Genomic DNA, 13,268 nt, shown 5'->3' with positions numbered 1-13,268 from the left:
GGTGTCTGATTTCACCGAGAACTCGATTTCAGGACTCGGTGTGCCAAAATACAATCCAACAACTACCTCTGCATAATAAACTATTCTAATAACGGTAGTGGCAATTCTAAACTGGTTCATGGCATTTCACTCACTAAAACACATTTTAACAACTTAACGTGCATGAAAACGACAGTATCAAACTAATAAACTGAAAGTGCTGAAAGTAAATGCTAAAGAGTTCTAATGTATAAATGAAGCTCGTTAGATCCCTAAGATCTTTCATTCCAGTTCTGCCACACACACCATCTTCGCATTGCCCTCCAGCTTCCTCTGCTAGTCCATCTTTCCTTTACCCTTATCTGCAGTATAAGGAAAAATAGAATCTGTAAGCTTAAAGCTTAGTAAGAAACCATCTACCTCACAAAAACATGCAACGATGCAATCATGGATTTAAATCATGCTATTTGAAAACATGCACTGAAAAGCTAAACCATGGCATACTGAAATCTAATGGCATAACATATAAGCATGGCATATACACTGGAATCATGGCATAGCAAGTAATAACACTAAGCTAATCATAAGTTAAGCTAACTGGAACTAAAGCTGTAACTGAAAACAAACTCCACTAGCATATCTGATTTTGAGTTTGAAACTAATACATAATAAGTGAAAATAATAAACATGCTGTTGGGCCCGGCAACTGTACTTGCTGTGCGCGCATCCCTACTAGACCCGGGGTTGCAAGTCCCGAATTTAGCAGGGTTTACTAGGTTGTCTGAACCTAGGGACGACTGTGGGAGTCCAACCCAATGGATATCTAATCCAGTACAGTGCCACTGAAAATAAAATACTAATATCTATAGCTAACTGATATAACATGCTGTTTCTAGGTTATCTGAACCTAGAGCTAGGTTATCTGAACCTAGAGGCGACTGTGGGAGCCTACCCATTGGACCATAGTCCCATATAAGCTGTAGTGAGCAAAGTTACTAATTTAAATGCTACTAATGCATTTAACTGGGCTAATAAACATAACTGAAGGGTAATTAGCTAAACTAACCCCTTTTTCGAACACTTGGTGTGCTTCAACCCCTCTCTGCATTAGGAAAGACACCTCTAGGCACCCAACCGCGTCTATGATCTCCAACTGAAGGAGAATAAACGTGTCCGGCCCATCTAAAGGTGCTAACTAAATTCCTAATCTTCGAGAAGGGTTAAAACACATCCTAGGTGCCGGAAACTACACATATAGCTAATAACTAATGCATATAAACGAACGGAGCTATTATACCGCAGGTGAGGGGTTTCTTACCTCCTGATCTTAATTTCTTACGATTCTATTCGCTAGAGTTCCGGAAAACTGTCCGCTCGACGAACCGCTTACGTCTTCGCGTTCCTCTCGCGGAGAAGAACCCCTTTCGTGTTGGAGTCGTCGCCGGAAGATGGCCCTAGGGACCTTGGGGCTTGGTGTGCCGTGCGTGAGGGAGAGGAGAGGGTGGCGTCGGCGTTGAGGGTTTGGAGAGGGAGAAGGTTGTCGAACCAAGCAAAAATAAACCAAACCCACTTAAACCTTCTATTTATATTAAGTGGTTAATTCGGCTAAACCCAACTTAAATATAATCGTTCCCCTCCTCTTTCAGCACAGCCCTGCTGGGTCAACTGGTTATGACATTGTCCCTCTAAATCATAGGTCTCGGGTTCAATCCCGCCTAGGCCGTTTTACGCTTATATTTCTTTTGCTACTTCCGCTACTCGGAAAATTCGGAAAATATCTAAAATTCCAGAAAATCATACTATATTTCTAAAACAGTTTTGAGAATTTTGGATACAATCCCCATACCTTATAAAAAGTTCGTCCTCGAACTTAGAACAGTCTGGGTAGCTTCTCTCTCCCAAGTCGCCTCTGCTGTGTGATTTTGCCGGTGACTTTAACTAATGGTACTTCCTTGTTCATAATTTCTTTCTGCTCGGTCTATTATCCGAATAGGCCGATTGTCATAGCTGAGATCACGGACTGTACCAACTGGGGCTCAATCACCTGAGTGGCGTCTGGAATATGCTTCTTCAGCATGGAGACGTGAAATACGTTGTGGACAGCTGACATTTCCTGAGGTAGCTCTAGCTCATATGCTACCTTGCCCACTCTCCTCGTGATAAGGTATGGTCCCACATATCTGGGGGCTAGCTTGCCCTTCTTTCCAAAACGCATGACTCCCTTCATGGGAGCTACTCTGAGGAAGACTGTATCCCCAACTGAGAACTCTAGGGGTCTGCGGCGTGTATCGGCATAGCTCTTCTGCCGGCTCTGTGCTGTCTCTATCCTCTGGCGAATCTGCTGTATGGCTGCTGTGGTAGCTGCTACTAGATCTGTCTGAAGCTCTAGCTCCTTCTGTTCACCACTCTCATACCAGCAGATTGGTGATCTGCACCTCCGCCCATAGAGTGCCTCATAAGGAGCCATGCCGATAGTGGCCTGATAGCTGTTGTTGTATGCAAATTCTGCTAGACTCAGATATTTGCACCAACTTCCCTTGAAATCTAGGGCACAAGCTCGGAGCATATCTTCGAGTACCTGATTTACTCGCTCCGTCTGTCTGAGGATGGAAAGCTGTGCTGAATTTTAACTGGGTGCCCATAGCTGACTGAACACACTTCCAGAAGTGTGATGTAAATCTGCTGTCTCTGTCTGAAATGATGGTTCGTGGGACTCCATGTAGTCTGACGATCTCCTGGAGATACAACTGAGCTAGCTTCTCCATGGAGTAGGATATCTTGATAGCTAGGAAGTGGGCTGATTTAGTCAACCTGTCAACTATTACCCAGATGGCATCAAAACCATTTGTGGTTCTGGGTAGCCCCACTATGAAGTCCATCGAGATATCCTCCCACTTCCATTCTGGAATCTGTATAGGCTGCAGAACTCCCCCTGGTCGCTGATGTTCTGCCTTGACCCTCTGACAGGTGAGGCAGATGCTAACATATCTGGCGATGTCTCGCTTCATCCCGGACCACCAAAAGTGTTTCTTCAGGTCTTGATACATTTTGGTGGAGCCTGGATGCATCGCGTAGGAAGTCCTGTGAGCCTCATCTAAAATCTGTCTCCGTAGCTCCTCCTGATCTGGAACACAGAGTCTGTCGCCAAAATACAACACCCCGCTATCGGACACTCTGAATTCTCTACTTTTTAGCTTGCTGAATCTGTTCTCTCCTGAGCTGACTGAATATCACTAAGCAAGGTAGACTCTAAGGTCATAGTAGAGAGCTGTCCAACCTTGAGCTCGAGACCGAAATCCACGATCTCCTTCTGTAGGGGCGGCGACATGGCTGTAAGAGATAATAAGGTAGCACTGGATTTTCTGCTAAGTGCGTCTGCTACCTTATTGGCTTTCCCTGGATGGTAGAGGATGTCTATGTCGTAATCTTTGACCAACTCAAGTCACCTGCGCTGTCGCATATTCAGATCCTTCTGAGTGAAGAAGTACTTCAAACTCTGATGATCTGTATACACTCTGCACTGAGCTCCATATAAGTAATGTCTCCAAATTTTGAGAGAGAAGACGACTGCTGCAAGCTCAAGGTCATGAGTAGGGTAATTCTTCTCATAATCCTTGAGTTGTCTGGAGGCATAGGCGATCACCTTGCCGTTTTGCATCAGTACGGCTCCTAGTCCCAACTTAGAGGCATCACTATAAATGTCAAAGCTGCTGGTGTCGTCTGGTAAAGCCAAAATGGGAGCACTGGTCAATCTCCTTTTTAGCTCGCTGAAGCTGTTCTCACAGTCCTCTGTCCACTGAAACTTTCTGTTCTTTCTGGTAAGAGCGGTCAGTGGGGAGGCTATCCTGGAGAAATCCTCTACAAACTTCCTGTAATATCCTGCTAATCCCAGAAAGCTCCTGATCTCGCTGGCGTTCTTAGGTCTCTTCCAGTTACTTACTGCTTCTATCTTGCTGGGGTCTACCATAATACCATCCTTGGAGATGATATGACCCAGAAAGGACACCTGATCTAGCCAAAATCCACATTTCGTGAACTTGGCGTAAAGCTGGTTCTGCTGAAGCGTCTGCAATACTAGTTTCAGGTGCTCTGCATGTTCTTCCTGAGTTCCTGAGTAGATAAGAATGTCATCGATAAACACAATAACAAACTTATCTAAATACTCCCTGAATACTCTGTTCATGAGATCCATGAATGTAGCTGGAGCATTGGTCACGCCAAAGGGCATGACCACGAACTCGTAGTGTCCGTATCTGGTTCTGAATGCTGTCTTTGGTATATCCCCTTCTTTAACCTTTACTTGATGATAACCTGATCTGAGATCTACCTTAGAGAACACTGATGCCCCCTTCAGCTGATCGAATAGGTCATCTATTCTGGGAAGAGGATACCTGTTTTTGATTGTGACCTGGTTCAGTGATCTGTAGTCTATGCACAGTCGCATGCTTCCATCCTTCTTCTTCACGAACAACACAGGCGCTCCCCATGGTGAGTGACTCGGGCGTATGAAACCCTTGTCAAGGAGCTCCTGTAATTGCTCCTGAAGTTCCTTCAGTTCTGCTGGAGCCATGCGGTATGGTGCCTTGGAAATTGGATTTGTGCCGGGGGTGAGCTCTATCTCAAATTCAATCTCCCTGTCTGGTGCTAAGCCTGGTAGCTCTTCGGGGAAGACTGCTGGGTAGTCACAAACGACTCGAACCTCTGATAGCTGTTGGTTCTTGTCCTGGCTGGTGCTGACTACGTGTGCTAAGAATCCCGTGCATCCTGAATCCAGTAACTTCTGTGCCTTCATAGCTGAGAGAAACCTCTTGGCCTTTCTCCTTGGTTCCCCGACGAATTCGAACTGTGCTTCCGCTTCAGGTTGGAACGTGACTTTCTGTTTACGGCACTCGATAGAGACACCGTATTTGACCAAAAAGTCCATTCCGAAGATAACGTCATAGTCGGTCATTTCTAGCACTATCAGATCGCAAAAGAGTTCCCTGTCTGCTATAATGACCGGCACTGCTCTGAGCCAGTGCGTGGACGCCATGATCTCTCCTGAAGGTAGCGTCGTCAAAAACCGACCGCTGAGCTGAGGTACCTCTAATTTTCGGAGAACATCCTGGCTACATATGAATGGGTTGCCCGATGTCAAATAGAATAGCACTATCTTGAAAAATGCTAATCGACTGTGACAACCGTCGAGGCATTCGCCCTCTCCGGTGAGTGCGTAGATCCTCGCGTTCGCTAAAGCTGGAGGGGCTTATCCGCCTTGGCCGATAAGTGGACCTTCTAGAGCGGCTGCATCTGATGTAACTGAGCTGGATATCGGCTGTGGTTGAGGAAGACCGGTCTTGCTCGGGCACTGCTTGCCCATGTGCCCTTCTTGTCCACATTCAAAGCATCCTCGTGTGCCCTTGCGACAAACCCCTGGGTGGAATTTCCCACAAGTGACACACTTTGGATAACTGGGTCGCTTGCTAGATGGTCCTCCTTTTGAGTCACTCCCTGATTTGCGCTTGTTGTTGGAGTTCCCTTTCCAGTTGGAGCTGTGGCCCTGCTGTTTCTGAGTGTGAGAGCTTCCTTGGCCTTTGAACTCTGAGGAGACTTGCTTCTGTTGCTTCATGCTGTTCTGGTAATGCTCTGTGGTCAAGGCACTGCTCACTAGCTCCTCCGTGGTCTGTGGCCTATGAATGCCACCAGCCACGTTCACTGCGATCTCGGGCCTCAGCATCTTGAGCATCAACCGGACTCGTTCCTTCTCTGTGCTGACTAACTCTGGACATAGACGAGCCAACCTGTTGAATTTCTTCACGGCTTCCTCCACCGAAAGGTTGCCCTGACGAAACTCCGTGAACTCATCGTAGTGGCGGTTGGTAACCCGCATGTGAAAGAACTCCTCAAAGAATTCCTTCTCGAAGTCCCCCCATGACATCTGATTCACTGGGCGCTTCGTTCTGATTCTTTCCCACCACATGCGTGCGTCTCCTGTCAGGCAGAAGGAGGCACACTTCACCTTCTCGTGTTCTGGCCAGTCCAGAAGCTCCATCTTGCTCTCCAGTGTTTTGAACCAGGCTTATGCATCCCATGGTTCACTAGTGCCTGAGAAGTTCTCTGGCTTGACTCGCTGCCACTGGATCAGATAGGCTTCTCTTCTGGTTTCTGCTGCTGGGGCTACTAGTACTACTGGTGCTGTAGGCTGGACTGGTGGAACCTCTATAACTACTGGGGTTGCTATGTTTGGTTCCGAGGTGACGGTGGGGGTACTTTGCTGATTAGCCTTTAAGGTGGCTATCTCCTGTTGCTGTAACTGAGCCACTAATGCTGTAAGGTCTGGAGGAGGCACTGAACTGCCTGCCTCTTGCTGGGGCTCAGTAGCTAGTGCCCTTCTAGCTGGGCGTCCTCGTGCCATTTCTAATGACATAGAGAACATATGTATAACTAATACTATCACAGTTATATAATTTCTGACATCATGTTTAAACTATCATGTACTAATCGGCAATAAGCATATAACATGAACTGTAACTATAAACAAGAACAATAAAGAGAGTAGAGGTATTCTTACTTGGAAGCTGCAGGTACAATGCTGATGTGTGTGTAGGAAGTATGGAACACTGCTCTGATACCACTCTGTAACGACCCGCCTTCGGGTACTAGCGTAAGGCGGATCGCTACAATCTTGCTAAACTATACTGCGCGGAAAGCTGGGCTAATTAAAATTTTTGCTAACTAATTGATTCTTATAAACTAATCGCCTTACAGACCGATCTACTGATACTGGTACGGTCACAAGACCCTGGATCGGTCTGCTGTCCGATCCTGAAGCTTCATTGCTTCTGTTCCTGGCTGGATCGGTCTACAGACCGATCCAGGAGTGCCCTGATCGGTCGGTAGACCGATCAGTGGCTTTCGGTGCTACTGTTCGCACCTGGATCGGTCGGCTGACCGATCCTTAAACCTGCAGAATCTGGGTTCGCTACTGTCCCGTGCTGGATCGGTCGGCAGACCGATCCAGGTATAGCTGGATCGGTCGGCTGACCGATCCAGGTACCTGAAAATCTCTTCGAGGCTACTGTATCGTGCTGGATCGGTCGGCTGACCGATCCAGGAGGATACAGTATGCTACTGTATCTCACTGGATCGGTCGGCTGACCGATCCAGTGGCACTGCTCAGGCACTGATCGGTCTGGAGACCGATCAGTGTCTGATTTCGGCCGGGAACTCTGATTTCAGGACTCCGGTGTGCCAAAATACAATCCAACAACTACCTACTGCATAATAAACTATTCTAATAACAGGTAGTGGCAATTCTAAACTGGTTCATGGCATTTCACTCACTAAAACACATTTTAACAACTTAACGTGCATGAAAACGACAGTATCAAACTAATAAACTGAAAGTGCTGAAAGTAAATGCTAAAGAGTTCTAATGTATAAATGAAGCTCGTTAGATCCCTAAGATCTTTCATTCCAGTTCTGCCACACACACCATCTTCGCATTGCCCTCCAGCTTCCTCTGCTAGTCCATCTTTCCTTTACCCTTATCTGCAGTATAAGGAAAAATAGAATCTGTAAGCTTAAAGCTTAGTAAGAAACCATCTACCTCACAAAAACATGCAACGATGCAATCATGGATTTAAATCATGCTATTTGAAAACATGCACTGAAAAGCTAAACCATGGCATCCTGAAATCTAATGGCATAACATATAAGCATGGCATATACACTGGAATCATGGCATAGCAAGTAATAACACTAAGCTAATCATAAGTTAAGCTAACTGGAACTAAAGTCAGAACTGAAAACAAACTCCACTAGCATATCTGATTTTGAGTTTGAAACTAATACATAATAAGTGAAAATAATAAACATCTTGTTTGGGCCCGATATTGTACCACTTTTTGCATCCCTACTAGACCCGGGTTGCAAGTCCCGAATTTAGCGGGGTTTACTAGGTTGTACGAACCTAGGGACGACTGTGGAGTCCAACCCAATGGATATCTAATCCAATATGCAGTGCCACCGAAAATAAAATACTAATATCTTTAGCTAACCGATATAACATGCTGATTCTAGGTTATCCGAACCTAGAGCTAGGTTATCTGAACCTAGAGGCGATTGGGAGCCTACCCATTGGACCATAGTCCCATATAAGTTGTAGTGAGCAAAGTTACTAATTTAAATGCTACTAATGCATTTAACTGGGCTAATAAACATAACTGAAGGGTAATTAGCTAAACTAACCCCTTTTTCGAACACTTGGTGTGCTTCAACCCCTCTCTGCATTAGGAAAGACACCTCTAGGCACCCAACCGCGTCTATGATCTCCAACTGAAGGAGAATAAACGTGTCCGGCCCATCTAAAGGTGCTAACTAAATTCCTAATCTTCGAGAAGGGTTAAAACACATCCTAGGTGCCGGAAACTACACATATAGCTAATAACTAATGCATATAAACGAACGGAGCTATTATACCGCAAGTGAGGGGTTTCTTACCTCCTGATCTTAATTTCTTACGATTCTATTCGCTAGAGTTCCGGTGGAGATGATCCTCTCGATGATCCGATCACGTCTTCGCGTTCCTCTCGCGGAGGAGAGCCTCTTTCGTGTAGGAGTCGTCGCCGGAAGATGGCCCTAGGGACCTTGGGGCTTGGTGTGCCGTGCGTGAGGGAGAGGAGAGGGTGGCGTCGGCGTTGAGGGTTTGGAGAGGGAGAAGGTTGCCGAACCAAGCAAAAATAAACCAAACCCACTTAAACCTTCTATTTATATTAAGTGGTTAATTCGGCTAAACCCAACTTAAATATAATCGTTCCCCTCCTCTTTCAGCACAGCCCTGCTGGGTCAACTGGTTATGACATTGTCCCTCTAAATCATAGGTCTCGGGTTCAATCCCCGCCTAGGCCGTTTTACGCTTATATTTCTTTTTGCTACTTCCGCTACTCGGAAAATTCCGGAAAAATATCTAAAAATTCCAGAAAAATCATACTATATTTCTAAAACAGTTTTGAGAATTTTCGGGTGTTACAATAGGCCACCTGCCTTGAAGGTGGTTACTTATGCTATTAAGCATGCCTTCATAAGAAGCCTTAATCTTAAGGTGAAGGGAGCATAAGAGAAGCACAGAGCAAGTAAACGTGAGCAGAGAGATAAAAGAAAGAGAGGCTTCTATCATAAGAAATTATTCAGTTCTTCCTTGTCTTCTTCTGAGCAATTTTTGGTTCGATAGATATTCGTGATAGGGTTCAGGTATACACTCAGTTCGTCATGTCAACTTGTGCTAGGTTGTGTCGTGGTCTTGCCATTTTATCCTGGGAAACAGATGTCCAAGTATAACCTCTTAGCACTGTCGGAGGGGATGAATCTATTTTAAAAGGACTACCTCGTTGCAGGACTCGGTGTCTTTGTCCTCGGGTGACGCTCCTCGCACAACTCGGGCATAGACCCTATATTTGTTCGGTGTTTGTCTCAAGCCGTTGGCATCAGCGTCCTCAACGCGATACTCGGAGAAGTCATTGACACAACAACTTAGCGATCGGTCTATTCCATCCAGACCGACAACTTAAGATTATCAGCTCAAGCCATCTTGATAGATAAATAAGTACTATCACTCCGATAGATTGTGGATAGATATCCAATACCTGGATGGGAAGATTAGGCTATAAAGGCTGACTCGAGCTCTACTAAGCCCTATCGAGGCTTGTGTTAAACATTTTTTTTTAAACATATTCATCCCCTCTTTGATGTATAGAAGTTCAAATATGGACCTTTAGTTCTCAGGATTCAACGGTTCAATTACATTCACAACTAAGCATTGTTTGTTTGTGATGAATTGAAGATGTACTCCAACACTGTCACTGGAACAAGAAAGATGGATAAAGAATAGTAAGGAAGAGTGGTTACTTGTGGATGATTTGATTAGCTCAAAATCCTTGTAGTCATTAATCCTAACACATAATGATCATTAGTCGACCATTTTTTTCTTCTACCGGCTGGTTCAAAAGGTCAGTTGACGATTAATGGTTGTCCATTTTAATTAGGTCATTAATTTGTCTTTCATACTTGAGGTAGGTAGGAAAAATAATCCCAAGTGACAAAATGCTGACTAGACTGCTTGAGCAATTTTGTTTGCCTTAATCAATCCAATATTCCATGCGCCCAAGTCATATTCGTTCATGAATCAACTGATTAGTATAATTTGGATCGGCACTCCCTTATGGGCACATGTGCAAAAAACAGTCTCTAATTCATACCTATTCATAATATCTAAAGTTGAGAGATTGAATATAACTCAATCATGTTGTCCAAAAATTTTTAATGTGAAATTAATTTTCCATTCATTTGCATTCACTTCTTTGTAAGGAATGTAAATGCAGAGATAAATCTTAAAAACCTAGTTCTACATAATTCTTAACTATAATAATCCTTAACTTTTAGACACTTGGGCGATCGGGTATTGGGCTCAGGTTTGCGGGTGTCTGGGCTCTCAATTGCTCTACGTTCAGGTGTTCAATTATTCGACGCTCTAATGGTCGGGTGATCTATGCTAGGGTGCTCGGGCAGTCAACACTTGATTGCGCAATTCATTCACGCTCTAGTTTGGATCACGTAGGTGCTTCTTACTAACCTAAGACGGCTGTATTAATTAGAATATATTCTTTGTGCTACTCATCTCCCTATCCTCCTGGGAACAGAGTAAAACTAGTTAGTTGGATTCTTTCCCATTCTTCTCCTTATTTGCCACTTCTCTTTTTCTTTCATTTATACCTTTTTTTCCCTTTTTCCCCTTTTCATCCCAAAATGAGGACTTAGATGATATAAGAAGAGTGCTCTTGGGTAGATTAGCAAAACAATTTATTACCTTTAAGTAAGTAGAATTCGGAATGAGGATACAAAATCACAAATAAATTACAAACCTCTTGCAATATTAATTCACGAGTAAAATATTGAATGATGTGTCAAATTTAACACTATTTTCGACCTTATCCTTTCATCATCTTCATCACGTCGGCAGTCTATGACTTTAGCAGTCTTGTCAGTCGAGGATGACGGATGGTCACAGTTCGTAATAGGTGCAGATGAAATAGTAGTCAACATTTCTTTAAAAAAACTTATAAATTATAAGGTCTAGTATGTAACTTCGTTTTTAAAAGCTAATATGGAATTATCTAAATCTGCTATGTTAAATTACAAAACTACTAAGCCTCATTAGAAACTAGCTAGCTAGCTCAGTGACGGCGCTGTTGTTACTCAGCGGCCGGTGTTGCTGGTCGAGGCTTCTGTTTAACAGAATTGATCTGATCCAGGTGGCGCTACTAATCGTCTGCTCGTCGGTCGGGGCTTGTAGGGCGGTGACCTCGATGGGTAGCTGGAGTACTCCTACAGTTAGCTAGCTTAGCTAGACTCTAATTGTCTCCTTTGTCAAGTGGGTGGCGGCGGCGCAAAGCAGATGATCTAGTTGGCCGACAACGACTTCGACCAAGCCTGCTGCACAGCTGCAGTCGCTCGCGTGAAGCCGAAGGCGTCAATCCCAAAGTCGAGGAGATCGTCCGACAGCGCAATTGGCAAAAAGAGAAAAATAAAATAAAGAGATTCTGATATATATATTTTATATAAACAGAAAAGAAAATAGAGAAATTTTTGCTGTTGTTTAATCGAATAAAACTATATATTAAAGTAAAGTTGCCATTTCAGTAATTATAATAATAAACTAAAGCATCCAGATTTTCTTTCTTCATCCATCGATCCATCCACGAGATCAAAAAATCAAATCATCATATACAGATATCTTTTCTGGGTTCTCATTCTTTGTCCCCCGACAATCTCAGCGACGTGAGAGCTTCGTTGTAAAGTTTCTTCTTCAGGTGTAAGTATTCAGGCCAAGTCACGCCCCGGTACACTGGGCCCTGGTCGGGGCCCATCAACTTCTCAACGGGTGAGATTTTCAACTCTGGCGGAGGCCCACAAAAGTAAGCCACCGAGATCCGAGTTCGAGTCCGGTCAACGACCGCCCGATGCATCACGCTCCGGAATCGACCGTTGGACATCAGCTGGAAGAGATCGCCTACGTTGACGACCAGCGCCTCCGTAACCGGCTCCACCGCCACCCATCGGGGGCCTCCGCCGCCGCCGCCTCCGCCGTGGCGCAGGAGCTGCAGCCCGGCGACGCCGCTGCTCTGGTGGAGGATGGTGATGAGGCTGGAGTCGGTGTGCTCCGCCAGCCCCATGGCTCGGTCGGGCTCCGGGCAGCGGGGGTAGTAGTTCAGCTGTAGCGCAGGCATGCCCTCGTGGTGGGCTTTTAGTGGGGCAGCCCAACCAATTTCCTCCTCGCTGAGGCCCAAAGAAAACAGCATCGAGTGCATCAATCTCCGCGCCAGGTCATTCATCAACCGGCTGTATTCCTCGATCGCTCCACTGCATGAATGAAACAAGGCAAGGCGATCGATAGCGGATTCATCCTGATCCCTCCCTCTCCAATCAATTTCATTCGACTGAAGTCACGTACCAAAAGTCTTCGTGATCGTCGGGCCAGATCTTGCGGGCGTCGTCGCGAGGGGAGCCGATGACGGTGAAGCCCTCCGACCAGAACTGCTTCGAGAAGAACTTGGAGATGGCGGCAGAGCCGTAGCCGGTGGAGCCGCCGTCGCGGCGGGCGGCCATGAGCTTGTGAGCGGAGGGGAGGGAGAAGAGGCGTCGCGCCTGACCCTCGACGCGGCGAAGCAGCTCGACGGGGACGCCGTGGCCGGTGAGCTGGAAGGCGCCCCACTCCTCGCAGGCGCGGCCGATGAGGCGGGCGGCGTCGGGGCACGCGAGGTCGACGACGGGGACGCTGTCGTCGGCGTACGGGCGGTCGTGGAGGGCGACCCAGGCGTGGGTTTCGGGCACCGCGGCGAGGGCGGTGAGCTCCGGTGGGGATTGGGTGGCGAGAGAAGGCATCGCAAAGCAAAAGTACTGGAGACAGGTCAGGTCTCAGCTCATTCATGTCGAAATATATATATAGCAATATTTTTTTTTTTAAAAAAACCTCTCAGAGGTAATTATGTTTGTATAATTGCAGTTTTAATTTTGTCGATCGCGAAGAATTTGATTCGTTAACTCGATGTGGCAACAAAAGTAGGTAATAGAAAAATGAAGCCTAAAAAAAGAAAGTAGAAGGGTAGGGAGATGGGGTAAGGAGATGGATTGTTCAATCGGAATCGGAGTAGAAGATGCAGAGAGGACAAAGGAGAAGATGGTAGAGAATTAGAAAGAAAACAAGGAGAAAATAAAGTTGGAAAAAAGAATATATATATATATGTATCTATCGA

General features: G+C 45.6%; 1 protein-coding gene across 1 annotated transcript; it reads right to left on the bottom strand.

The window, feature by feature from the left end:
- Positions 1-11,662: 11,662 nt before the first annotated feature.
- Positions 11,663-12,907, bottom strand: LOC121998312 (gibberellin 3-beta-dioxygenase 1-like). Its single transcript, XM_042553169.1, has 2 exons — positions 12,467-12,907; positions 11,663-12,375 (listed from the first exon to the last, which is right to left on the bottom strand). The coding sequence occupies exons 1-2, from the start codon at positions 12,895-12,897 to the stop codon at positions 11,763-11,765; spliced, it is 1,044 nt and encodes a 347-aa protein (XP_042409103.1). The 5' UTR covers positions 12,898-12,907; the 3' UTR covers positions 11,663-11,762.
- Positions 12,908-13,268: the final 361 nt, after the last annotated feature.

This window comes from Zingiber officinale, chromosome 6A (genome assembly GCF_018446385.1).
Source record: "Zingiber officinale cultivar Zhangliang chromosome 6A, Zo_v1.1, whole genome shotgun sequence".
Taxonomy (NCBI): Eukaryota; Viridiplantae; Streptophyta; class Magnoliopsida; order Zingiberales; family Zingiberaceae; genus Zingiber; species Zingiber officinale.
Note: the sequence above shows the minus strand (reverse complement) of the source record. Positions and strands in the feature narration are given on the sequence as shown.

What these genes read in the sequence shown, in the direction of transcription:
- LOC121998312 (XM_042553169.1), bottom strand. Translation starts at nt 12,897, where the DNA reads ATGCCTTCTCTCGCCACCCAATCCCCACCGGAGCTCACCGCCCTCGCC. An exon ending in GACGATCACGAAGACTTTTG is followed by an intron (nt 12,376 to 12,466) that starts GTACGTGACTTC and finishes TCATTCATGCAG; the next exon opens with TGGAGCGATCGAGGAATACA.